This window comes from Wyeomyia smithii, chromosome 1 (genome assembly GCF_029784165.1).
Source record: "Wyeomyia smithii strain HCP4-BCI-WySm-NY-G18 chromosome 1, ASM2978416v1, whole genome shotgun sequence".
Classification (NCBI taxonomy): domain Eukaryota; kingdom Metazoa; phylum Arthropoda; class Insecta; order Diptera; family Culicidae; genus Wyeomyia; species Wyeomyia smithii.
Window position 1 is genome coordinate 134,147,807 of NC_073694.1, and position 26,364 is coordinate 134,174,170.

The window sequence follows — 26,364 nt, forward strand, 5'->3', positions numbered from 1 at the left end:
CGTCGAAGACTAGGTAGGAACCTCAAAGCACAGATTAGCGGTGATGGAATCGACGTAGTAGACGAGTTCGTGTACCTGGGCTAACTGAAGAGCGGTGACTGTTGACAATCACACTAACAGAGAAATTCGTCGACGACTTATAACCGAAAATCGGCACGATTTGGACTCCAGAGGACGCTCCGCGTGAATAAGGTTCACCGCTGCAAGAAGTTGACCATCTACAAAATTATCAGAACGGTAGTTCTCTACAGCCAGGAAATTTGGACCATGCTCGTGGATGACCAACATGCCCTAGGGATCTTCGGATGGAATGTTCTGCGTACCATTTGCGGTGGAGTGCAGATGGAACATGAATCGTGGCGGAGGTGGATGAACCACGGGTTGTATCAGCTACTGGGAGATCCACTCATCGTCAATACGACGAATATCGGGAGGCTGTGGTGGCCTGGGAATGTCGTAAGAATGTCGGGTTACAGCCCAGCAATAATGGCTCTTGATAACTACCCGACTGCAACCCAGCGACAAGGCGTGCAGCGAACAAGGTGGCTCAATCAGGTGAAAGACGGCTGTAGCTGCAGCCATGGACCGAGTTGAATGGAGGCAACTTCTTCGAACAGCTATGGACACTTTGGTCTGGAGGTAAGTAACAGGAGGTAAATAACTAGGAACTCCTCTTAGTTACTTACTTTAGAAGTCATCTTTAGGGGGCGGTGTATATCAACCAGGATTCCCAATAAAATATTTAAATAACCTGGAAGGATACTGAAAATAAAACTGAGAAACCCCAATTTCAAATATAAGAGGATTATAACTAAATATATAGCTTTGGATGAGATTATAACAAACAATGTTGTTGATTCACAGCTCAGCTCACAAAGCTACTATTAGGCAAATTTCGGCTGAAACAAAGCTTAATCAACTGCTACACAACACAATTGCTTGCTAAGATATGCCCAGGCTTCTTCCGTTCTCTTGCTTTTTGCTCAAATTTCCTTTTCTACCTGCCAAACCCCTTGGAGAACTAGACTTTCTCTCACACAGAGTGAGTAATTATCCACATTTAGGCGTAGAGTATTCCAGTCGCAGAGTTCCTTTCACTCTTATTCATCGCGTGTTAGGGGTAATAATTTGTTTGCTCTCTCAGTTTAAGAGGGAGAAGTTTTCGTTAGCTTCTCCTTTACTAGAAAAGAAGTTGGCCAAATATCAAAACGTTTAGGTTCGCGTTGAAGCCACATCCTAACCGTTTTCGTTTTCACAACTCAGCATCGGTGCGAATTCTGCAGAAAGTTCGATTTTATACCGCACCTCAGAGCGATGAGAACGGTAACGCGATGCTCAGTTAATCGCCGAGCAATTTATTTCACTTTTCTTGCGTGCGCAGATGAGCAATTTACAAGAGTTTCACTGGGCTTTTGCTCTGTCAAATTAGAAGCGTTTTTCGTCAGAGAAATTATAACTCTGCGCTCTCTCTTCAGCAGATGGTGTGATTCACATTGAATGTAAGCTCACAGTTGTTAAGAGGGATGAAAACTGTTTTCTCTTTAAGATGAAGATGAGCAAAACAAAGATTGGATATGCCCAATAATGTACTTAAATTTTTGCTTGACAGGATTTTTATGTACATGTCTTGATTCAATGAATATCAGTTTAGGTCAGCCCTTTATATTTACATGTTACTTTCAAACAGATTAGTTTATACTGTTTTCTTTGCTTTTTTCTACAGTTGTTGATGTTTCTGTTAAAACTCGGTTTCATGGAATTTTGCCCGCAATTTGGCTGGGTTTTATGGTAGAAGTTATAATGGGTCAAATACAAAATTTTTAGAGATAAATCAATTTACTCTTTTTTCAGTCTGAACCATTTTCAAAAAAGATAGAAACAATAAACCTTTGAACTGATAAAAATCTGTACAAAACTGGCAAACATATAGATACACTGGAAGATTTTTGGATTCAACTGTTTGACTGCATTCCTTGAAAAAAAAGGAGAGACTAAATTAAACTGGAACATTGCCATCTGTGATATCAACGGTAATTTATGCAACTCTCGTCTTGGTGCTTATATTCAAGACTGCAACGTGAGAATTAGCCCTATCATCAATAAGGCAGTATACTGACAGTAGCTCCTAATACAAATATTTTATCCAAGAACAGTACATTCAAGTGCAACATCCAGTACAGAATAGACGAATTGCATAACTAACGCATAACTGCACCGGTTCGCATTTTACAAGACTTTGGTGATGAGCTTATTCATGAACGAAGCATGGAGGTTAAAATCAGGATCAATTCTGCGTGATTAGTTAGAAGAACTAGATGCGGCGCAAATGTATGAAACAGCTATACCAGCTCCTATTTGCATTGCAATGATGATTTAAAGAACAAGCCACTATAATATCTGACAATAAACCAAATGTTGCGGAAAATTCTAAAAGGTTACGTTAATCAATGCTGATGGTTGGGTAAATCACACTTTGAATTTATTAACATATAACCCTCTCAATTAGTGAATATTATTAATAAACGTTAATTAATCAGATACGATTTGTGTAAGGTTCAAATTAGAGCAGGAAGTATGAAGTACGAATACAAATACGAATGCTTCTGCTGTTCATATCAAGGGCTAGGTAAAATATAAAAATGATACAATGAATATGCATGCTATTAGAATAGCAAAAATAGTATTCACCTGGCAGTACAGAGTGACATCATACACTGTACCGGTTCCATTGTAGAAATCAACATTCAGCTGATCTAGACTGAGCTTTTCCTCGAGGAACTGACCCAGGTAGCGCTGAAGAAGGAAGCGGCATACTTTTTTCTTTATCACGTTGGTCCAAGGAGCATACCAGGGCATTATCGCTTCGATTTTTGCAGCAATATTATATTCAATAACTTCTTTGCTTAACCGGTTCAACCTATGGCCACTGTGATCTCAGGTCACTTGTTTCTTTCCGTTTTGGTGTTTATTCTACACACTCACGAATTTACTCTCAAGGTTTCTCAGCTGTTCGATTATTTTGCCCGTCTGTCTGTTTCACTGGTTCTGTGATTGGTGTGATTGCTTCGCACACATCCGCTTGTTTTGCGTTTTGTTGAAAAACTTTCCACGCTTCTCTCCGAGTAATGTAGTATATGTAACATTAATATACCAATCCAAAATGCTCTACAGCTGGGTGTGTGTATTCAAAAGAAAACTGCACTTGATTTTATATTTTCTTACTTCCAAACTCCTTTTGCTCCCGCAATGACTTCCTTTTTTCAATAATCCTCTTTGTGCACTAAGCAGTCAAAAATAATATAAAATTTTCGGCTAGAGCTACACAACCAGGACTGTCTCCCATTGAATGAAAAGGACCAATGTCTTAACAGCTTTAGTAACTTTTTTCACTATCATCCAGTTTGATTTCAAAATTGTTCGCGATAAGTGATAATCAGTCGGATGTTTCGATTCACAGCGGTCGCAATTACGACAGAAACTGCTAATACGCATTTAATATTTGCAAGTTGAACTGAAGTAAAACCATATCAAAGATTCTTTCATGAAACGCGATCCCCCACAACTGATTCCTCTTCTGTTGGCCAACTGACGACTGAACGGAACAAGGTAATTCTTTCTTTGTTTCGATAATCTCGCCAAAGAGCTTCATATTTACTAACACACGTAACCTGCTCAAGACACACTGCAGAGATGCCAGACTTTTTGACATGCTATGATAGTTTATAAATCTGTATTGAACGAGACAGAAGGAAACAAATTTACAACTCTATTTAAAAATGAACCAGTGAAGAGCGTGTAAGACTCTATTCGAACTACATAAAACAAAAAACAAGCTTGCACTTGCACACATCAAACAAAACCTGCTCAAAAGCCTATTCACATGCATTGCTGAAATTTATCCGAAAACATAGACGTACAAAAGTAGACAAATTCATTATTAAGTTTTTAGTAATATTCATGCTTGTCTGCATATCTGGCATTCTTGGTGTCGGAGTTCCAGTAAGATGCTGTCAACGTACAGACAAAAATAAAAACACCCGATTATACGTATTTTTGCCTTTCGGAACGTATACACGCTCACTCTGGGCTACTCAGCGGCTGAGTTGAATTTTAATCATTTTATTCACTGCCGGTAATCGCAAGTCAGTCTCATCTGTATTTTTGTCAATTTTGAGTTAGCATCGTATTTTGGCCTAGCTTTGAGTATATTTTCAGATGTACCGATAAAAAATAGTGGTTTGTTCAACAAAAGTGGAAATCAATACCAAGTCGAATTGTCACATTAGGCAAAGTAACCGCAAGTCAGTCCCAGAAGAAAAATAACCGAAAGTCAGTCCCGATTTACAAAAAAACATGCATAAAACAACAGTTAAAATGAATGGGGAGTAAAAAAGAGTTCGATACGACCGTTTAGATGAAAATAAGTTATCTAGTAATAATTATCAATTATTGGGATTATTTTTTAGTTTGAATTGGTGATGAATTTATGTGGAGCGATTTTCTGCTAATACGAATCCAAGTCAATTTGTTTTCTTGGTTCGCTTCTTCGTAGATCTATCCGCAAAATCTTGAGTATCGAAAAAACTTCCATCAGAATCCAGGGAATCGTTCCAAGAAATCTCCAAAGGTGATGCTCGAACCTCAAATGGATTTGGATCATCTTGACATTTGTTGTCGGATGAACCAACTGCAGTCCCGGCTTCAGTTTTTTTTATCCGAGTCCTCACCGGATAAGCTTTCATCGGTTCCGTACATCATGAGATTTTCCAACGTCGACATTTCTTAAAAGGTTCTTATACACTTCCTAACAGCGAAGGATTGACAGTTTTCCACGGCAACGAATAACAACACGTCAACACGCACTATAGTTTCAACATGGCAATGTGACTGACTTGCGGTTACTTTTCTCTTCGGTGTAGAATGTAACGGCAAGTCAGTCACACTCAAGGTTTTTATCTTAAAATCAATTAGATCATTGGTTTTTACAACGTAATTAGTGCAGGCTAGTATGCAAACTATATTTTAGCATGAATGTTGTCAATATAATTCATCTTAAATAAGTGATAACTGAGCGTGAATGAAATATCTTTCGAAGCTGTTTTCTCGTTCTAACTTTTTTACAGATGGGACTGACTTGCGGTTACCGGCAGTTCAGTTGTTCGAAGACGTCAAAAAATGAGTAGAATTAAATTGATCATGGCGGCAAATTTCCTCAAAATTGGGTAACTGGTGCTTGCGTGTTGTTTTTGTTATTTTTTTGCAATTAAAAGCAAACAGCAAACCAAGCAAACCGTCTGAAAAAAGGAAGAAATAGAAATGTTTGAAATTAGTTGTTATCGGTAGGTAATTCATAATTTGAAATAATTGACTGCAACTAATGCAAATTTTTCTTTTTCACCAGGACTCGTTGGTTGGATATACGGCGAATGAATTCAAAGATCTCCCGTGTCCCGGCGAACAAAGGTAAATTTCTTGAAATAAGCCTTTTTTGAAATAAAATTCATTAAAAAGGCAAAATATAATAATATCGAGTCAATAATATTAATTTTTCCGAAATTCCCTCATTGAAATTTTTGAGTCGAAAATGAGTAACTTTTACGCATCGCGCATCAGGTATAATATGGGTAATATTTACTCAATTTTTATAACATTCGGCGGTATTCAAAAATGAGTAAAACAACTTCTACTCAATTTTGAGTACATACACAGAAAGCAATGATCTGGTACGGCTAATAACAAAATATTAGTTAAAAATACTATACCTGAAAATAGTAACTTTGATGTACAATCCATTAAAAAGGACTGCATTATAGTAGAAAATACCATTGCTTAACGAAAGAAACAAACTGTTTTATTAACTATGCTGCGTTATTAAATTGAATGATGTTGTATATGAAAATTGACTGGCAACCCTAGTCAATATCACAACCAATATGGTAAAACTGACTGGAAATAATGTCAATTCGATGTTTGTGTTCTTGTTGAAAATACGACTCATGTAAGCATTGGTGAACTTACTACGTTACTTTGAAATTAACTTCAAATATTGTCGATAGAACTATTGCGATCGTTACGTCGTTTTTTTCCCGAAATTTACCATGAACGTGTTGGTTTTCGTTATATGTTGAAAGCCCCTCAAGAGCAGCCATTTTTCTCATGCGCAGTTTTTTCAGGACGCTGCTAAGTGAGTGTTGACAATTTTAATTTGAATATTTACTGTGAAACACAACACATGGGCACCGAAAAAGTGGAATTAATAGTGGATGATCTGTTTTCCAACCCGGAGTTGATTGCAGGTTTGTATGAGCGTAACATTATAAAAGTATAAGTCATGACGGTAAAAATATCTCAGATGCTGAACAAATACCGGAGCTGCGGCAACTGATGCTTGATGATTGGCAACTTGATCCGACTATTTACGCTATTCTGATTAGTAAGTCTTAAATTTATCATAACTACATAATCATTTAGGTATAGAGTTTGCCGTGCTCCGCATTATAGGTCATGGAAAAACGTTTCAGTACCTGAAAATGCTTGACGGAAAAGCATAATGACGATATGCAATGTGCGAGCTGTAGTTCCGAGCGATGGTTACTTCCGACAATCGTTACCACCCGTTTGTTAGATGATATTCTAAGCCGTAATGAAAAAGGAAAAATCGTTGTTAAATATTACGAATGGCACAATGCGTTAGATATTTCACACCGGAAGGCTTTGTCTCATACAGTGGTCGATTATTACATAGCCAATCAGAAGCATTTTACTCTACCGGACATGGCTAAATTTGCAGAACTAATCGCACAAAGATTCCCCACAGAGATTGCCGTAATTATAATTTTTAAGCTGTATTTTTAAAATTTCTAATCTTTTAGTTTCTAATCATTTTCAGGAAACGTATTATAATCCGCGCGATTCCAAAGCAAACAAAACCATCCATCTGGACTGTTATATGATCGTTTCCATAACAGGAAAAAGGAAAAGATTCAGAAATCGAAACCCGAAGAGACAAGTTTGCTGCTTTCCAGACGGGCTGCTGCGGTTAATTTATCTGAACCAGGTAATTATTCTGTTTAATTGTATTGGTATTGAATAACTAGAGAACCTTGAATTGAGAAAAGAAATTGAGGCACTTATTTTGAACCAAAGAGGATCGAGTTCCATTCCGTTCAAAAAAAGCCTCGTCGCGTCTCTCAATTTAAGGTTCTCTAGAAATAACATTTACTTAAATAACAACTTAAATTTAAAACTAAAATTTTTCGTTAATAGAAATAGAATCACAAACTTCACTTAAAACATGGTTACGGAACAACAGTGCACCAGCTGAGCGAGTCATTCAACAGTGGACTGAAACCTTTCTCTTGCGCCTCAAGAACATCATTGAAGACAAGGATTTATCGAAAAGCAACGTTTTGAACGAATGGCCGAGAATTACAGACGATAATGGATACCTTTTGGTACGAAATAAAAATTATGGCATCCCTGTTCCGGACAATTCCAATATTTCCACTTTTTTAATTTGTTTTAGATTGAAGCGGATTTCGATTATCTTTACGAAGCTGTTGGAATTAATAAGCTCTACGATCGCTGGGAGCACTTCGTGGTAAACTTTCGTGACTATGTTCAAATCAGTAACGTGAAAGATGATCATTCATTGTATTTGATCGCCTTGTTAGACAAACCTTCTATCTCCCAGGGTAATATTTAATTCAGTTGTAAATTAACCATATAATAAAAAAAACTATTCCAGATACGCGTGATTACATCTTATGTACTATTTTTCATGCAGTCATCAAACCTTCAAGAACATCATCTAGAAAGCTACCAACGATTATGCAAGCACAACTCGACGTCTGCTACATTTTCGAATCTGATAAGGAGTTCAAGGAAAACTTGAGTGATGCTGATTACGTGCTGATTACGAATCAAAAGCCATATCACTACCTCCAAGAATTTGTGCAGTAGGTAGACCACAGGAATTGGAATCGTTTTATGTCGTCACACAGAAACTGCAATATAAGCTTCCAACATTCTTACGTTGCTTGGACTTGGTTGTAAAGCTTACATTTGCTCTTAATTTCAACTTTCCCGAGAGCTGTGAATTGTTCTGGTGTTTTATCAGTCGGCATTTCTACGGCATCGATTACACAAGGAAATCAAAAAATTCTCAACTGCTACAACTTACGGCCTTTTTAAGAGCGCGTGAAACATGAATTGTTTCCTCTGCGATAATGTTTCAGCTACTTTCGATCAGTACATTCATCACGTTACTGTAATACATGGAACACCGACAATATTCAAATATCTATGCGTGAGTTGTGAGCCTAGAATGTTTTTTTCAAATCGCTATCGATTCAAACGACATATTATCACTAAACATGCGTATATGTTTGTGACTTCAATGGAACATGATGATTCGAGCCAAACCAATTTTCATGAAGAACTTTTTGTAGAAGAGAATAATAACATTGAAAGCACATTCGACGAACGAACGCATAGCAGAGAATATGTAGAAGATGAAACAAGTGGTAGGGAAAATGTAGAAGAAGAAACATGGAGTAGAGCTAAAGTAGAAGGAGAAATACTGAAGTTACGTAACAACCTAAGGAATCTTTCTTTAATTTTACTTTAAATTTATACAGTAAGAAAAATTTTACGCGCAAAGACGTCGTCAATTTACAAAATAGCATAACACAGGATATAATTAACCCTATTTGTGATGTAATTAAAACAGTAGCCTGTCCCCAAGCGGCTGAAAAATATGAAGAATTATTTAATGATATTAGGAACCCTTTTCAGTTCATCGACACAGAGCAGAAATTTAAAAGTAATCTTCATACACTTAACCTAACAGATGAACTCCACGTAGTTAGTTATGAATATCAAAACTCTAACCGTATATCTAAAAGTTGCCTTATGCCGATTAAACATCAAATAGCATCATTTTTTGAAAGTGACAATGTGTACGATGAAACAACTAAAAATATGCAAAATTTAGAAAAAAATGAAAACATTAACAACGTTGTTAATGGGAGTTTGTGAAAATCAGTCAAAGAGGAATTCAAAGGGCGAACTGTAATACCCTATTTTCTTTTTTCGGACGAGGTCGAATTGAATGACGCAATTGGTGCGCACTCTGGAACACACAAAGTTTGTGGAATATATTATTCGTTTCCAACAATTCCATCGTTCTACATATCGAGGCTAAGGAATATTTTTGCAGCAGGTTTCATCAAAGCATCTGATTTAAGTCATCTTGGTCCAGCCAAGCCTTTAGAGGAATTAGTGTCAATTCTAGTAGATATAGAACAAAACGGGTTACTTATGAACATAAAAGGGGTCGAGCGAAAAGTTTACTTTGTACTGTTAGGACTCCTAAGTGATAACTTGAGCATAAATACTTTTATGGGCTATGCAACCTCATTTAGCTCTATGTATTACTGCCGATTTTGTAAGCTGGACAAAAAAGCAGCGCAAACTCAAATTCAACTGCATCGGGAATTAAATCGAACAAAAAGTAACTACGAAGAAGATTTAAATAAACCTTTTAAAGAAACAGGAATCAAAGAAAATTCTGAATCTAATAGACTAAAATATTACCATGCTGAAGAATCGTGTGTGGTTGACGTTATGCACGATTTATTCTCGCATGGTATCTGCGCCTACGATTTCGCCGCAGTTTTAAACTACATGATAAAAACATTGAAAATTTCCTTACATACCATAAACTATCGCATAAAAAAGTTTAAATATGGTGAAAGTGAGAAACAACATTCGTTAAAAAAAAATAAAAAAAATCACATAAGAACAGCTTCTTTCAAAATGACTGCTAAAGACATGTTGCGATTTGTAAGATATTTTCCATTAATTTTTGGAGATCTAGTGCCGCAAAATAACGAAGTTTGGAATTTCGTGTTATCATTGGTCGAATTAGTTGATTTAGTTATGCTTCCTAGTTTCAACGAACATCTATTGAAGATACTAGAAGAACAGATTATATACCATCACACATTATACACACAGTTATTTAATGAGAAGTTGAAGCCAAAATATCATATACTACTCCACTATGTACAAACCATCAGAAAACTAGGCCCACCTCGTTATACATGGAGTTTCCGCTTCGAAGCATTTCACCAGATATTCAAAAAGTATTGCAGAAACATCACCTCTAGACGAAATATTTGTTTAACACTGTGTACAAAGGCTAGTCTAATTTTCTCCAATAACCTAAACAATGCTAATTTTTTTGGAATCGACCTTACATATAAGAATGCAGTCACAGTCAAACTTATAAACATGCCGTACTTTGCACTCCTAGATATTGACAGTAATATTCATTTACATAATTTTCAAGCTTCTAATAATGTGTCATACAAAGGCGTTGAATACAAAATAGGATATTTTCTGTCAAAATCGAGTCGTCGGTTGAGCAACATAGAACTATATGAAATAAGGGACATCCTAATCAAAAATGATGATCTGTACTTTGTGTGTCGTAAATGGCGAATATCAAACTACTCAGAACATTATGCTGCATTCGAAGTTACAGGTCCATGTGATATGTATAAAATTGCTGAGGTTAATGAATTCGATGGGCCTCCGATTCATTTGTATTCCATAGAAAATAAGCTATACATAAGACTGAAGAAATATTTCATTTGAACCAAATTTGTGATACATTATTTCATATATAATACTATACATAACTATAAATACAAACAAAATAAAATAAAGTTTTTATGCTGACAATACGAAACACTGATTTTAAATATTTTCATTGTGAAATATACCGACATTGAATCATGTATAATACCATACATAACCATAATAATAGTAAACCAAACTAAAATAAAGTTTTTATGCTGACAATGCTTAATACTGATTTTATTTATTTTCATTGTGAAATTTACCGCAGCAGATAAACTCGTACAGTGAAAGTGAATTTCGGAATTGTCTGCAGATGGTCGAAAATACTACACAGAATGTTACCCAAATGGTAAAAAACACAATAAATTATATAAATTTAACTACACTTACTACAGTTACTGATGCATGGTAAAAATAACTGTTCATTTTATTCACCCCGAATGTAGTTACTAGTCAGCTAAAATTAAGTGGTGCCTACTTTTCAATTTTACCCTCTGATATGGTAAAAAATACCATATCCTTCGTTTCAGTGTACGGTTTTAGCGAAACTGATTAGGTTTTGACTCAGTTTTGGGTTATCCAGAGTGAGCGTGTATACAGCACACTGTTATTTTTACTCCAAATTGAGTAAAAAGTGCTAAGTTTCGTACAGACTACACACGCTCATTTAATTTAACTCTAAACTGAGTAAAACACCACTATGTTTCGTTAAAAGTGGACGTACTACACGCTTACCGGGAAAACCCTATACATAAGTAGAAATCACTTAAAATCCCCTTAGGCGTCGTACACAAATTACGTAACGCTAAAAACCTAGATTTCAGACCCCCTCCCCCCTATGTAACGATAAGTAACGTTCGATATGACCCCCCCCCCTAAAATTACGTAACGCTGGACATCCCGCCCCCCCCCTTCCAAATTCGCAATTTTGAGCAAACAATACAGTTACGTAACGGTCTCAACTACCCCCCCTCTCCCCTATGTAACAATAAGTAACGTGGACTCAACCCCCCCCCCCCCCCCCCCCTTCATGCATTACGTAATTTGTGTACGACGCCTTGAAGCGCACAAACTCAACAACTGGGTAGAGAGGTTATACCTAGAATGCCAATATATAACTAGAGTGGCGCCGTGTCATCCAAAGTAACGCTGGTAACACTGAACATCCTTTCTCTTTTTCCCACACGTGTTTAATAGGTTGTTTGCTCAATTGGAATGACACTGACAGATAATTTTTATTCCAATTTTGACAGTGTCGCCACTCTATATATTTACAGGCACTCTAGCTATACCTACTTTTGAGTTGTATGATCATACCTATAATTAGATAACGAAATATACCTGAAAATTGGTAACATATGAGATAAAACAAAAAAACAAAAATAACTTGTTTTAACGCATATTGGGATGTTCAAGTTCATGATTATCAACAAAAATTGGTAATTTTAACGAATAAGTTCGTCAATTCAACCAGCAACTAGTTTGTTTTGGTAATGCAAAGTGGATAGTTTTAACATATCAGTGAGTAAACTTCACCCAAAACTAAGTAGCTTTTAATGACATATTTCTAAAAAATAAGTAATTTCAACCCAAAATGAAGTTCTTCGATAAAACTACCCAATATTAAAAACACTGAAGATAATATTTATGAGATTGTTTATTTTCCCTCTAACAACCAAAAGTTGCTTATCACACAATCGATTTTGAGGTGCGTCCGTTCGTTTTCTTGGTGGGATCTTAGACGCTGTAAATTTCCGGAAGACCAAAATCCGGCCCGTGCCACTCTGGCGCACCCCAAGCAGCACACATTGTTGCAATTCTGCATTCAAAGATTGTAATAATTCGCATCCGTTACTTTTGTTCAACATGTAAATAACCGAAAAAGCGCAAGAGGTGGAGCCTATATGCAACTAACAGTGCTATGTGAAATCATCATCTGCATCGGTAGCCGTTGCAGAATAGGAAGAAAAGAGAGGAGAAATAAAATTTAGTTTGTTTACCTTTACTCCTATTACTCTTCGGTGATGGTGTCGCGAAGTTTCATATAACTACATACATTATAAAAACCTCAAATATATCAATTTTTTCTCTACTTACTCTTCTGATAGCTATGTAATTCTACCTGCGATTCAAAACTTACCGTGCAAACAATGTTTTTACTGTTCGCCGGTAAGAATCGAACTATACGTAAGGAAAATGTGGAATTAACCGCGGAAAGAAATAACTCGTCGAAGTAAACTTAATAACGTGTTTATTCAAGTACAGCCTTTAATAGAATGAAAGGTTAGTTTCTCGTGGTTTTATTCCGGCTGTCTCCTCACACATACATGTTTTCGAAGGGTGTATTCGCGCCCTATGTAACTCAGTTGCAGTATTGCCAACACTCCTCCTCGCGAATTCACTCTTTACTTTGTTGGTTGCGAATAAGACCAATGCGGGTGGCAAACTTTTGTATTTTTATTGATCCCAGTGGTTTGGTTAGGACATCTGCTAACATCTCATCCGGTGTACAATATCGAAGCTCGATCACTCCTCTAGACACAAGTTCACGAGTGTAATGATACTTGGTATCGATGTGTTTTGACCGTTTCTTCTGCTGATCCAAACTAGCAAACTGCAGGCAACTCTTGTTGTCCTCATAAACCACAGTTGGTTGGATTTGTTTTTCATTTAGCTCCCCCAATAAACTTCTCAGCCACATCAACTCCTGCGCAGCCTCAGCTAGGGCAACGTATTCTGCCTCCATTGTCGAAGTTGTTACACAAGGTTGTTTCCTGCTGACCCAACTAATGGTAGCTCCTCCTATACGAAACACAAAACCGCTGCAAGATTTTCTATCACTGCTATCTCCGGCCCAATCGGCATCGCAGTAACCAATAGGCTTGAAATCTGCCCCGTTCTCACCTAATTGCAACTTGTATTCCACTGTGTACGCAAGGTAACGGACAATCCTCTTAGCTTCCGTCCAATCCGATTCTGATGGACAGCTGATTTTCCGACTCAAAATACCAACACACGCTGCGATGTCCGGACGGCTATTCGATGATACGTACAGTAGAGATCCGATGAGGCTATGATACTCACTGTTGTCCTCCATCCTTTTATTGTTTTTCAGCTTAAAGTACCCAGGATCAATCGGGTACTTAGACTTTTTCGAGTCTTCCAACCCGAAACGTTTTATGATTTTGCGTATGAAGTTCGCTTGACTTAAGTTGTAAAATCCGTTGCTGTCCTTTTGTACACAAATTCCCAAGAAACAGTTGATATTTCCAAGCTTCGTGATTTTCAACCTCTCTTGCAGTGCGATCTCAACAGCATCAATATTCTCCTCCTGTTTGCATACTACGAGAATATCATCCACGTATATAAGTAGATAAACCCACGTTTCGCCATCAACGCGCTTTTTATATAAGCACGTATCCGCTTTGCATTGGCTGAACCCAAGTTCTGCCAGGATGCCTGTTATTGTCTGATGCCAAACTCTGGCCGCCTGTTTCAAGCCGTATATGCTTTTCACTAATTTACAAACTTGATTCGACCTTTTTTGCATGATGAAACCAGGGGGCTGGCGCATGTAGATCTCTTCGTTTAATGTCCCATTCAAATAGGCGGTTTTTATGTCAAGATGCTTTACCATCATTTTATGATTTCCAGCTATTGCTAACATCAAACGAAATGTCGATTGCATCGCAACCGGGGCAAAAGTCTGGTCGTAATCTGACCCGAATCGTTGCGTATATCCTTGGGCTACCAATCGAGCCTTAAATCTTTGAACATTTCCATTTGCATCTAACTTTTTTCGATAAACCCATTTGCAACCAACAATGTTGCGATTTGTCGGCGGATTAACTAGCTCCCAGGTATTATTCGAGATCAACGATTTGTATTCTTCATTCATAGCTTGCAGCCACTGGTCCTTTTCATCACTTTCAATAGCCTCTCTGTATGTCGTCGGTTCATTCAGCTCCATCACCATTAGACCAAGAACGTAGTCATTGAATCTAACCGGCGGAACGCCTCTCGTCGCTCTCAACCGAGAAACCGGCTGCGTACCGCTAGCACTAGCACTGTCACTATCACGTTCATCTGATTCTTCTTCGTCTAACTCAAGTTCTTTGGCGGTATCGTATCCCTGCATCTCGTCTTCTTGAGCAAGTTCGTCATTTTCATTTTCTGTCGGTTTTAAAACAATCACTGTTTCATCGTTCAATTCACTGTTGTTCATTCGTTTCTTCTGTTCTTCACTACCTTTATTCATTTGTATATCTTCTATAAATTTCACGTCACGACTGATCGTAATCCGATCATTGTCCTTATCAAGAAAACGATATGCTTTTTGTTGTTTTGAGTATCCCACGAACACTAATTTTTGAGCTTTCACTTCCATTTTCTTCCTTTTCTGTGCAGGAATCTGCACCCAAGCCTCACTGCGAAAATCTTCAAATGTTGGTATGATGGTTTTCTGCCATACCACTTCTGAAACGGACTCATTCCAATTGACTTTGTTGGTAAACGGTTCTGAATATAGGTCGCTGCAGAAACCGCTTCACCCCAATATTTCTGCTCCAAACCGGCTTCCAGCAACATACACAATGTCATCTCTTTCAAATAACGGTTTTTTTCTCTCTGCCAAGCCGTTTTGTTGAGGTGAATAGGGAACTGTAAAGTGGCTCACAATACCTTCACCCTTCAGATAAGCTTGCAAGTCCTTTCCTGTGTATTCACCGCCATTGTCTGACTGGATAACACGAGGCGTCTTATCGAACTGCGTTCTACGAAACTGTACAAAATCTTTAATTTTGCTGGCGGCCTCCGACTTCGCCTTCAACAAGTACAAAAACGCCATTCGGGTAAAATCGTCAATGAGAATAAGGGAGTATTCATTTCCGCTAGGGGTGCTTATCATAGGTCCACTAAAATCCGTATGTACTATATCTAACCTCTCTTTCGAACCTCGATCGACTTGCTTCTTGAATGGAGCGCGAGCCATTTTTCCTTCTAAGCAACAGCGGCAGATTGTTTTTAAACCACAGTAGATAAGCTTCATTCCTTCGGCGTGAATCACGTCGGGGTCACGATGACCGAGACGACGGTGCCAGATATGCTGGCAATTCACGGTATGTTGCGACTGTACACTAATCATCGCTTGCTCCGAAGTGCACAATCCGTATAAATTACCGCGGCGAGTCGCCACCGCTGACACCTCCCCACGTTGGTTTCGTATTTCACAACGATTGTCAGTGAATACAACATGGAAATCTTTCGATGCAAGTGTACTCACCGAAATCAATCCACTCGTTAACTTCGGGACAAATAATACATCGCGCAACACAATTTCAACGGTGTCACCTGCACCATTAACACCAACAATCGATCCTTGGCCAGAGCCAATAGCCTCAGCTTTTGCGCCATCCGCTAGCAACACGCTTCAATTTTTTTGAGCACTGAGAAAAAATGTCTGTCACCTGTCATATGACGGGACGCGCCGCTATCAACGCACCAACAATACTGTTCACCGTCACTGACAATCCAAGCAAGAGGGTTATTATCGACACTCATTTGTTTAACCTTTACTTCTTCCTTTTTCTTGGATTGACCCAATGTTTCCGTTTTCTTTGCCGAATATGAACTAGCCCCCCTTTTGAAACTATGACAATTTCGCTTAAAGTGTCCTGGCTTCCTACAATGGAAGCAAACTGGAGCTTCTTCATTCACATCACTAACGGTACTCCTACTTTTGCGAAACTCCGTTCGCAAAGCTTTTTCACCGCTTACACTTGCTGTTCCGTTCCGCTCTCGGCGTTTCTCAGCTTCGGCGAGCAACTTTGATTTTACCAAATCCAACGTTAATTCATCTCGCGGCCGCTGCTCCAATGCTGTCGTTAGAGGGTCGTACGTATCAGGCAACGAACACAAGAGCATCGCCACCTGCCATTTCACCGGGATCGCTTCACCTGCATCTGCAATACGTTGCAGCAAATCTGTAAATTGTTGTAGGTGCTGCTCCATATCGCCATTCTCCCCTAGCTCTAGTCGCGTAAGTTTCTTGAGCAGGTAAACATCAGAAACTTTGTCGTGATAGTCCTTTAATGCTTTCCAAGCATCTTGAGCATTGGTGCAGTTTCGGATCAGACTCGTTTGATTGTCTTCTATGCACAATCCAATCGTGGCTCGCGCTTTTAGATCTGCTTTGGTCCATGCTGCCGTTACGGGTTCCGGCTTCGGCTGCGAAATGACATGCCACAATTCATCGCGAATGAGCAGCATTTCGATCTTGAACTTCCAAGACTGATAATTTTGGTTGTTCAACTTCGGGAGTGAAAAACGTGGCTGGTCCGCCATCGCGAAAAAAAAACTCACTCACGGGATCACGAAATAAAAACGAAAAAAGGGTAACCGACTTTCCGACACCGATTCTATTCGCGGTTTACTCGCTGGGCCCATAACCTGTTCGCCGGTAAGAATCGAACTATACGTAAGGAAAATGTAGAATTAACCGCGGAAAGAAATAACTCGTCGAAGTAAACTTAATAACGTGTTTATTCAAGTACAGTCTTTAATAGAATGAAAAGTTAGTTTCTCGTGGTTTTATTCCGGCTGTCTCCTCACACATACATGTTTTCGAAGGGTGTATTCGCGCCCTATGTAACTCAGCTGCAGTATTGCCAACATTTACTTCGTAATTATTCACGCGCCTTTTATGAAGTGTTGTAAAATAAATTTTACTATTCAAACTCGCCAAATTATGAACATGTTTTGGGAAACGATAGTTCAGAAAACCTTGCTCAGTGGATATGCAGTGTTAATCATGCGAAATATGGAATAACAAAATTATATTTCCAACAAAAATCATTTATCATTCATTTATATTAAAGATGGCTGCTTACTGTGTGGTGATTTTAGCAAATATATGGTTTAACAAGATGTTGCTACACATTTTCATCACTAGTTTGCTTTCCTTAGAAGAAAACATTTGTGAAACAACATTATGCAACATCATGTAAAAAGCAAAGCAAAGCCTTGGTGGTACATTCCGATTCGTAACTTGACCTTCTGTTTATTTATACACAGACTTCGCAGCCGACTGTTCAGTGTACAGGACAATTGCGGGGCTAGCGCTACGATCCTACTGACACTAACAGTCTCCCCCGAGCCGAGACTCGAACCTACGACGACTGGCTTGATAAGCCAGCCAGCATCGTACCTCGAGACCATCTGGGGTGCAACATCATGTAACAATATCGTTATTTAAAAGCATCATGAAATATGCAGTTGGAAATAGATTGCAGGAAACTATTGGAATTACTTCTAGGGCTCAGTTACGAGAATGATACACGTAAATAACAAAATGTTACACATTACACTTTTTATCCACTTTCACTATTTAATTCTATCACTTTACTTTAAAGTGATAGAATTAAATAGTGAAAGTGGATAAAAAGTGTAATGTGTAGTGAAAATATTCTATCAAGACGCTCGAACAGAAGTGAATAAATTTTAACAAAATGTTGCTCAATACTTTTAAATTTCTTTAGAGTAACCGGGAAAATTTCTTGCACCGCTAAAAAAGTTTTAAAACAACAAATGTTGAGTAGCCTCATTTGAAAACATGTTGCAAGTGCTGCTTGGGACACCAACAGTTCATTCTCTGGTCTGGTGTCCCCGCAGACGAAACCACTTCTTTTGCGGTTGGTTTTGATATCGGAAGAAAGTCTACAGAAAACAGAATTTGTATTAGACTATGGAGAATTTCGCATTTCAAAATCACAAACCTTACCTTTCTCTAATCGATGAATATATTTCATTCACTTTGAATATTTCAAAGCAAACAAAATACTACCCCGAACCTTTTTGCACTGGAAAACCGAATTTTTAGCACTCGTTGAAAAAAAAACACTGTTGATTTCACAACTGTTTCTTTCTTGACAGCACTGGCAGGTTAAAAAATTTCATCCAAAATTAGGTAAACCAAAACCTCTCGAGCAGTGAAAATTCTTGAGGGAAGGGATCGAAGGAAACTACCAATTTTATATTAAATACAACCTAAAACATTTCACTCCAAAATAGGTATGCTGCATCGATCCATCATATGAATTTTTTCTACCAATTTCACTTAATCAAAGTTACTCAGAATCGAACTCAAAAATTGGCAGTTTTCGAACTCATAATTAGTTAATTTAACCGTGTAAATTCAATTTTTAGCCAAGGCTGATATCAAAACCATCATATCAAGAAGACTGGCATCTCTGGATCGATCCCATACAAATGACAAGCGTCACATCAAACAGCGCACTCCATCTATTAAAGGTGGAAGTTTGCATCGCTGCGAACAGAATGGGCGTATGTTGTGGGCAAACCTGTGCGTTCGGCTTGCATTCGCATAGCCAGTACACACACTAGCATGCATCAGTTCTACTTTTACTCGAAAGACTGCGCTGCCAAAACTGTCGCTCAATCTCAGGCAGAGTTCCCAGTCTTCTTGATATGATGTTTTTTTGTTGATATCCTGATATACACAGTAGACTTAGGGGCAAGATACTATTGATATATTGCGAAATATTTCCAATATTGGATGTTACAAAGTATTTATCGTTGCATTTTCAGGCACCCGTCTACTTATATCACAACTCCTTGACAGCACATTACTGTCGGAGTGATATGAATGTGACAGATAAACGATAAATATCTAAATATATCCACCAATATCGTATAATATTATCGAAATATTTCTTTTAAAAATAAAGTTGTCTAGCGCCTAGCAGTAGGCTGTTTTTCATGCGATATTTGCGTATAATACCCCGTTCACACTACACCGCATATCACCTGATATCAGGCGATTCGTGCTATCGAGGCCATATCACCATCCATATTACCTGATATCCCATACAATCGAGCTGTCAACAGATATCACCTCGACTACATGCTATCGCGGATATCATGTTCGAAAACCAATATAACCACATTTCAAGCAGTTGGCAACACGGCCAACAGACATTTGACGCAACCCTACAAATTTCGCACTTCGCGTTGCATGCGAGAAAAAAGGAAGGAGATATTTTTGATACTTTCATCCCGCACATGTTGTCAATTGCATATGAGAGTTCGCGTTGGTGCGAGGCAACTCACTGACATCTCTATCCTAATCCCATTGCTCTTGTTATTTTGTTTTAGCTTTGACCTGATTTTGTTTTCTTCTTTTTTCAATCACCAACGCAAATGTAAAATCATATCAGCTCACTCCAATGTGAACGCCGGTGTAGTCTGAATAAGGCATAAAATGGTTGTTCTTGGCGTCAAAAAGAGTACAACTGTTTAGAAACTTACCGCAGCATCTAGTAGACTGCTTACTGTCAAGAAAATTCATATGAAATTACAAATATATGAGATCCGGTTTCGTTTCAAATTTGAGGCTAGGTTTTTACAGGAGTAGGTAGGTACATAGCGTGTTGGAATTGCATTTTCTTAGTTTAAACGGTAGATCGTTTAGTGAAAAAAATCTAAATTTTTAAAGTTTCCCGCTACGTAACCTCGTAATAACTCACTGCAAATAGAATCTTAATAAGTTAAAATGCTACCTATAAATCATCATTATCATTTTGACTGCAGTGCCAGCTGTCAGTCGAACAGTCATTTTAATCGCCCATATGCACAGGAGACTGTTTTTCATGCGATATTTGCGTAAAATGGATGTTCTTGACGTCAATAACAGTGCAGCTGATTAGAAACTTTAAGCAGCATCTAGTAGACTGATTACTGTCAAGGAAATACATATGAAATTGCAAATATATGAGATCCAAATCTATAGGCTGACCAGATTTCGAGATAAAAAACGGGACAAATGGGTTCAAAAAAACGGGACACATGATAAAATTGATTTTTGAAAATTTTACCAACCAAAGCATGCAAAAAATTATTCATTGCTTTGATAAACTTACCCGATCCTGAAGAGTGTGATTTTTTGCAATGAGTTCCTGAAGGCACAAAACGCACTCAGCATAGGCGCCAACTTCGGGGGAGGGGCAAGGCCCTTTTTTTTAAGGAGTATCCGAAAACTGTACAAAATGGCAAAAAACAGGACGGTTAAAACAGTCGAGAAAACGGTACTGTCCCGTTCAAAACGGTACGTCTGGTCAGCCTACAAATCTACCGCTTAGTAAAAAAAAACTGAATATTTAAAGTTTCCCGCTACGTAAACTCGTGATAACTCACTGCAAATAGAATCTTGATAGATAAAATCTAGAAGAAGACTGCTTGATATGATGTTTTCGGTAAAATGGTGCCTACAAATCATCAGTCGAACAGTCATTTTAATCGCCTATATCTACCGTCATCGTGTATTACCGAAATATTTCTCTTGAAAATAAAGTTGTCTAGCTTTTAGGTTCACGTTCAACTATAAAAATGTTTGTTTCAATCACCAATTTTTCTATCAGTATATACGTTGCGGTTGAGCCTTAACAAATATTTGAGATTTAAAACAATGGGACACCCGAAACAATGTTAAATTCTTAGAGATGGCGCTGTAGTGGTAATAAAATCGAAATTTCTACGAACATTTTGCTCATTGACCGTAAAAACTGCTATTAGTTACTTTATTTTTATATTATTCTAACTTTCTAATAGTTACTTTTACTAGATGCAATCTATTTTCATCAAAAAACTTGATTTTCTTAAACAACTCCGTTGACACAATATAGTAGTACAGCAAAATCAAGTTTTTTGATAAAAATAGATTGAATATAGTAAAAGTAAGCACTAGAAAGTTAGAATAATATAAAAATCACAGGAGGGTTGTGTACAAAGCCACGACCGCAAGGTGGAAGTAGAATACTTTTACAAGAAAGATAACCCGGCTGTTTGCGTGTCAGTCATTTTGAAGTAGAATACTTCTCTCAGGAAGTTCGGCTACATAGGGATGTGAAATGAAAATCTAAAACCGAAAAAAGTGAAAAATATGTCCAATTTCAAACGCTAATAAATCGGTTAGTATTCGGTGGATTTCCTTCGTTCTTGCAGCAATAGATTGGAAAATCTTCTAAGATTCTTCCCAAAATAAGATAATTGTAATTTTATTATTCACACTATTGTACTATTGAAAATAGTCAAGCCTTGTCAAAACGAAAAATTCGACCTCTGATTGGTCGTTATATGCTCGCTTCCCAAGCACGGTCGACAGGATCATATACCTTACAATTGAAAACATGCTATTTGGCCTATATAATAGCCTGTTTCAGCCGGAGCCGCTCATAATAGCTCTAGACAGCGACAACAGCAGTCGTCCTTCCTTAGCAGCAGCACTAGCCCTGTGGTTGGTCACCACGTCTCAGGAGCAGCGCGGTTTTTCTCAGCGTGTGTCGCCAGACAGCCATTATTCCCCCCCGTGTTGGGGCAGCATGAAGATTGCCATCAGGAAATCCAATTTCGGAAATCAAAATGCTTTTTTCAAGGCGAACAAACAAGTCATTGAAAGTTAATAATTTTTGTCAACGCAAGCAAGCATTCTGTGTTGCATCCTAGCAATTTAAATTTGTCGCACCCGTCTAATTTACTGAATGTGAAATAGCTTCCACAGTGCACGTGTCCGTGTATCTTAATTCCCCCAATGTTTGGGCAGCTCAAAGGTTGTAATTAGCAACCAATTTTGAACCGCAACATGCTTTTTTTAAGGCAAATAAACAAATAATTGAAGGTTAATAATCTTTTGGCATCAACACAAGCAGACATTCTGTGCGGGATGCAATCAAATTCTGTTGTAGTTGTCTAATTTTCACTTTATTTAGTAAACCCCCCACTGTAGGGGCAGCGCAAAGGCTGCGATCAGCATAACCGACATTGAATAATAAACTGCCCTGTTAGACCGCATTCACAAAGACAGTTAGTTCGACTAGGCAGAGCTAATATGAAGTCGATTCAATCAATCAGCAGTAACAGAATTTCGTCGTCTCCCAGTTGCCAAGTTGCAACATGATGCAACACGCAACAGCGAGCAAACGAAATCGCTTGATGTTACAAACCGCAATAAGATACGGGTTAAAACCGTTGCGTGTGTGAGAGCACCATCGGTGTTTATTCGCTGGATACAAAAATCAAATGCAAATTGTGGAATAATTCGTCTAAAGAACATAAGGAAATGGTAAACCTGAATTGAATGGCGTGGCCTATTACGTAGCACCCTTCGGCTATAAAAGAGTGTTTCTGGGAAAACTAGCTACATTCATTAGTCGGAAGGTGAACTGGATGGACCGTCCACAACGTTGAACGCAGTAACAGCAGATATCGGCACTCAGCAGTAACAGACCATAGCAGCGGGTCGCGCCTGTGGCTGCCTTCACTGCCTTCACAAATCACTTGCCCTGTGGTTGGTCACCACGTCTCAGGTTCTGCCAGGCTGAACGCCAACGCGAGCGATCGGGCGAGATTTTTGCGGTACATCAGCCGGCACTCCCTCTAATGGAAAAGTAGGATCATTTTGTTTAGAAGAATATTACTGTCGGTAATATTACAGAGATGCGATTGCATCATATCCGATATGGAATTGAACAATTGTTTTTTTGAGGACAAATAAAACACTTAATTTGAAGAGTTAATAGCTTTGGGTACCAGTAGCAGTATGGTAACAGCCTCAGCGGTAGGTGCAGCCGGTACTTCCCTAAGGCCGATGTAATAAGGAAGTAAATGGAAGCGGCACGGCGAAACAGTTCGGGTGTTCTTAGACGCGCGTCATTTTTCGTACGATAGCGGCGGTATTAGCGGTAGATGCATTTGCCAATACTTACTCAGCCGTGTCTAATTTTCAATGTGAAAACACCTTTCTATTGTATTGGCCGTGCGCATTAGGCCTCTGCCAGGCTAAACGCGATAAGCGGCGCGAACCGATACGCCGGCCGTAGGTTAATTCACAGCCGTAAGTAGAGCTGTGTAAAAGTATTCTACTTCAACCTTGCGGTCGTGGCTTTGCACACAACCCTCCTGTGATTTTTTTCTAGTAAATAAACGTTGACTAATCAGATCAATCGAATTTTGCGTTTCAACAAAGATTGACCATTTTTAATAATATACAGTCGTCGTTCGCTAACTGCAACATGTTTACATTGCAGTTATCGAATGCCGTTCGATAACTGCAACACTTGACACATGCCAAAATTTAGAGGGGGGTCCGTCACTACTATTTTTGTTTTCAATTTTTCAATGATGTCGAAATGTATTTTTTCAATGGAATAGTGGCAAAAAATAGCAGAAAACTAAAATAGGCAAGCATTTTGATTAATCAATTTGATAGTCATATTTCCGCATCATAATTTATTGCGTTTTAGTAACTACTTTACATAACTAATATGTAGGCGAAGATAAAGTTCATCACTACAGAAGACTATTTTACGAGAGGTTTCTGAACTCAATTCACGAATGAAATTTTGACAGAACTGGTGACATAACGCAAGTAAAAGCAACATCAATGTCAGCATGATCCGTGACACCTGTCAGTTCCTAAAATGGTCTATTTAACGCTAGGTCACAAAATATTGTTCGTGATCTACTATACACTGCCTCACTGAGTAGGGAAAGCTAGCCAAACAATGCACAAGAAATAATTTTTTTCTCTTATAATAATTACGGGAAGTGAACCACATAACATGGTGATTTTGCTTTATTGATTAATATTGGAGATCTATAATCTCCCATTTAGAATGAAGAGACAACAAGTAAACGAAATCGAAAAAAATCGAGAAAAATGAAAAAGTCCTTTTGAAATGTTTCAAGAGATTCAACAATTTTCATTTTCGAATGCATTTAGAACCCTCCCGCGAGATTTGTCACTTCAATGTCAAACATGACTTTGATTTCAGATTTGACGGATTGCGGTCCGATAATTGCAAAGTTGTTGCAGTTATCGGTCTTGCAGTTGAAAAGCGTTGCAGTTAAAAAACTTTCAGTTATCGAACGGCGACTGTAGTAAGTTGCTTGTCATGATTGGGGCTTAACAATTTTTAAATTTTGGTTCTGCGAAAAATTAATTTTTATGCAGAAAATGAAAATTTTTCGGATGTCGTGCTCATGACTGAAGAAAAAAATAATTCAGTACGTTCTGAGACACGGAGATAAAGTAAAATTTATAACTTTTAACAAATTTAAAAATGTCAATTAACTCATTAGAAAATATTAACACTTCAATCATCAGGTTTCTATTTCATCCTGAAAAGGACAATATCGGATAAGATACCGATCACATCTTGGCGTTATCACTGACAGTGCGAATAAATTGCTACTGCTGCTGTTAAAGGAGGACTGCTGTTGTCGCTGTCTAGAACTATTATGAGCGGCTTCGGCTGAAACAGGCTCTTATATAGGCCAAATAGCATATTTAAAATTGCAAGGTATATGATTCTGTCGACCGTGCTTGGGAAGCAATCATATAACGACCAATCATAGGTCGAATTTATCGTTTTGATAAGGCTTGACTATTTTCAATAGTACAATAGTTCGAATAATAAAATTACAATTATCTTCATTTGGGAACAATCTTAGAAGATTTTCCAATCTATTGCTGCAAGAACGAAGGAAATCCATCGAATACTAACCGATTTATTAGCATTTGAAATTGGACACCCGAAATAAAATAACATTAACAAAACATTAAAAAAACCTTAAAAATTGCTGTTACTGTACATAGTAATACCATAATTTAACTATGTTTTTCATTGTAGATACATCAATTTTACAATAAAGATCATTGTCCAGAACAATAAAAAACATCGTTTTTGCCATTTTTACAATGAAAAAGGGGGGTCGTTATGTATCTTAACAGCATTTTTTCAGGCATTTTTCCCATACATTTAGAAGTCACTGACAATGTTTTCCATGGTAAAATTATTGTCGGTGGTAGATTCAACAACAAAAAACGTTGTTAAAACATGGTAATGACAACAATAGTTTACAAGCTTACAGTAAAGAGACCGTGTTTTTTATGGTTCATAAAAAACACGATGTTTTTAGTGTAAGCTTGTAAACGATTGTTGTCATTACCATGTTTTAACAACGTTTTTTGTTGTTGAATCTACCACCGACAATAATTTTACCATGGAAAACATTGTCAGTGACTTCTAAATGTATGGGAAAAATGCCCGAAAAAATGCTGTTAGGATACATAACGACCCCCCTTTTTCATTGTAACAATGGCAAAAACGATGTTTTTTATTGTTCTGGACAATGATATTTAATGTAAAATTGATGTATCTACAATGAAAAACATAGTTAAATCATGGTATAACTATGTACAGTAACAGCAATTTTTAAGGTTTTTTTAATGTTTTGTTAATGTTATTTTTTTTGGGCATATTTTTCACTTTTTTCAGTTTTAGATTTTCATTTCACATCCCTATGTAGCCGAACTTCCTGAGAGAAGTATTCTACTTCAAAACAGAAAAATTTATAGCAGTTTTTCCGGTCATTAAACAAAATGCTCGTTGAAATTTCGATTTTACTACCACTACACCTGCAGCGCCATCTTTTAGAATTGAACATTGTTTCGAGGATTGGTTGGTGGCATCTATTACACTTATAATACAAAATTTTTATTTGTTATGAAAAAATGAAAATATAAAGAGATGTCGTTAGTGCTCATAAAAATTTCCTTCACTAGATGACACTGAATGTAGTTGGCTTCAAATACCACCATATCTCATGACATATGAATAAATTCTAACCGTCAAACTTACCCAA

At 37.8% G+C, this 26,364-nt stretch overlaps 2 protein-coding genes and 1 pseudogene across 2 annotated transcripts in view; 2 read left to right on the top strand and 1 right to left on the bottom strand.

The window, feature by feature from the left end:
* Window positions 1-3,635, bottom strand: part of LOC129725621 (autophagy-related protein 2 homolog A) — a 52,326-nt gene extending 48,691 nt beyond the window's left edge. Inside the window, exon 1 of the mRNA XM_055681666.1 lies at window positions 2,689-3,635. Within this exon, the coding sequence (XP_055537641.1) occupies window positions 2,689-2,856 (168 nt within the window). The 5' untranslated portion in view covers window positions 2,857-3,635. The remainder of the gene's footprint in view (window positions 1-2,688) is intronic.
* A 2,311-nt stretch (window positions 3,636-5,946) lies between these two features.
* LOC129717203 (uncharacterized) lies at window positions 5,947-7,962 on the top strand (annotated as a pseudogene).
* Window positions 7,561-10,676, top strand: LOC129733225 (uncharacterized). The gene is made up of 2 exons (XM_055694897.1): window positions 7,561-7,694; window positions 7,748-10,676. Exon 2 carries the CDS (start codon window positions 9,322-9,324, stop codon window positions 10,660-10,662), a length of 1,341 nt encoding a protein of 446 aa, XP_055550872.1. The 5' UTR covers window positions 7,561-7,694; window positions 7,748-9,321; the 3' UTR covers window positions 10,663-10,676.
* The last annotated feature ends 15,688 nt before the right edge of the window (window positions 10,677-26,364 follow it).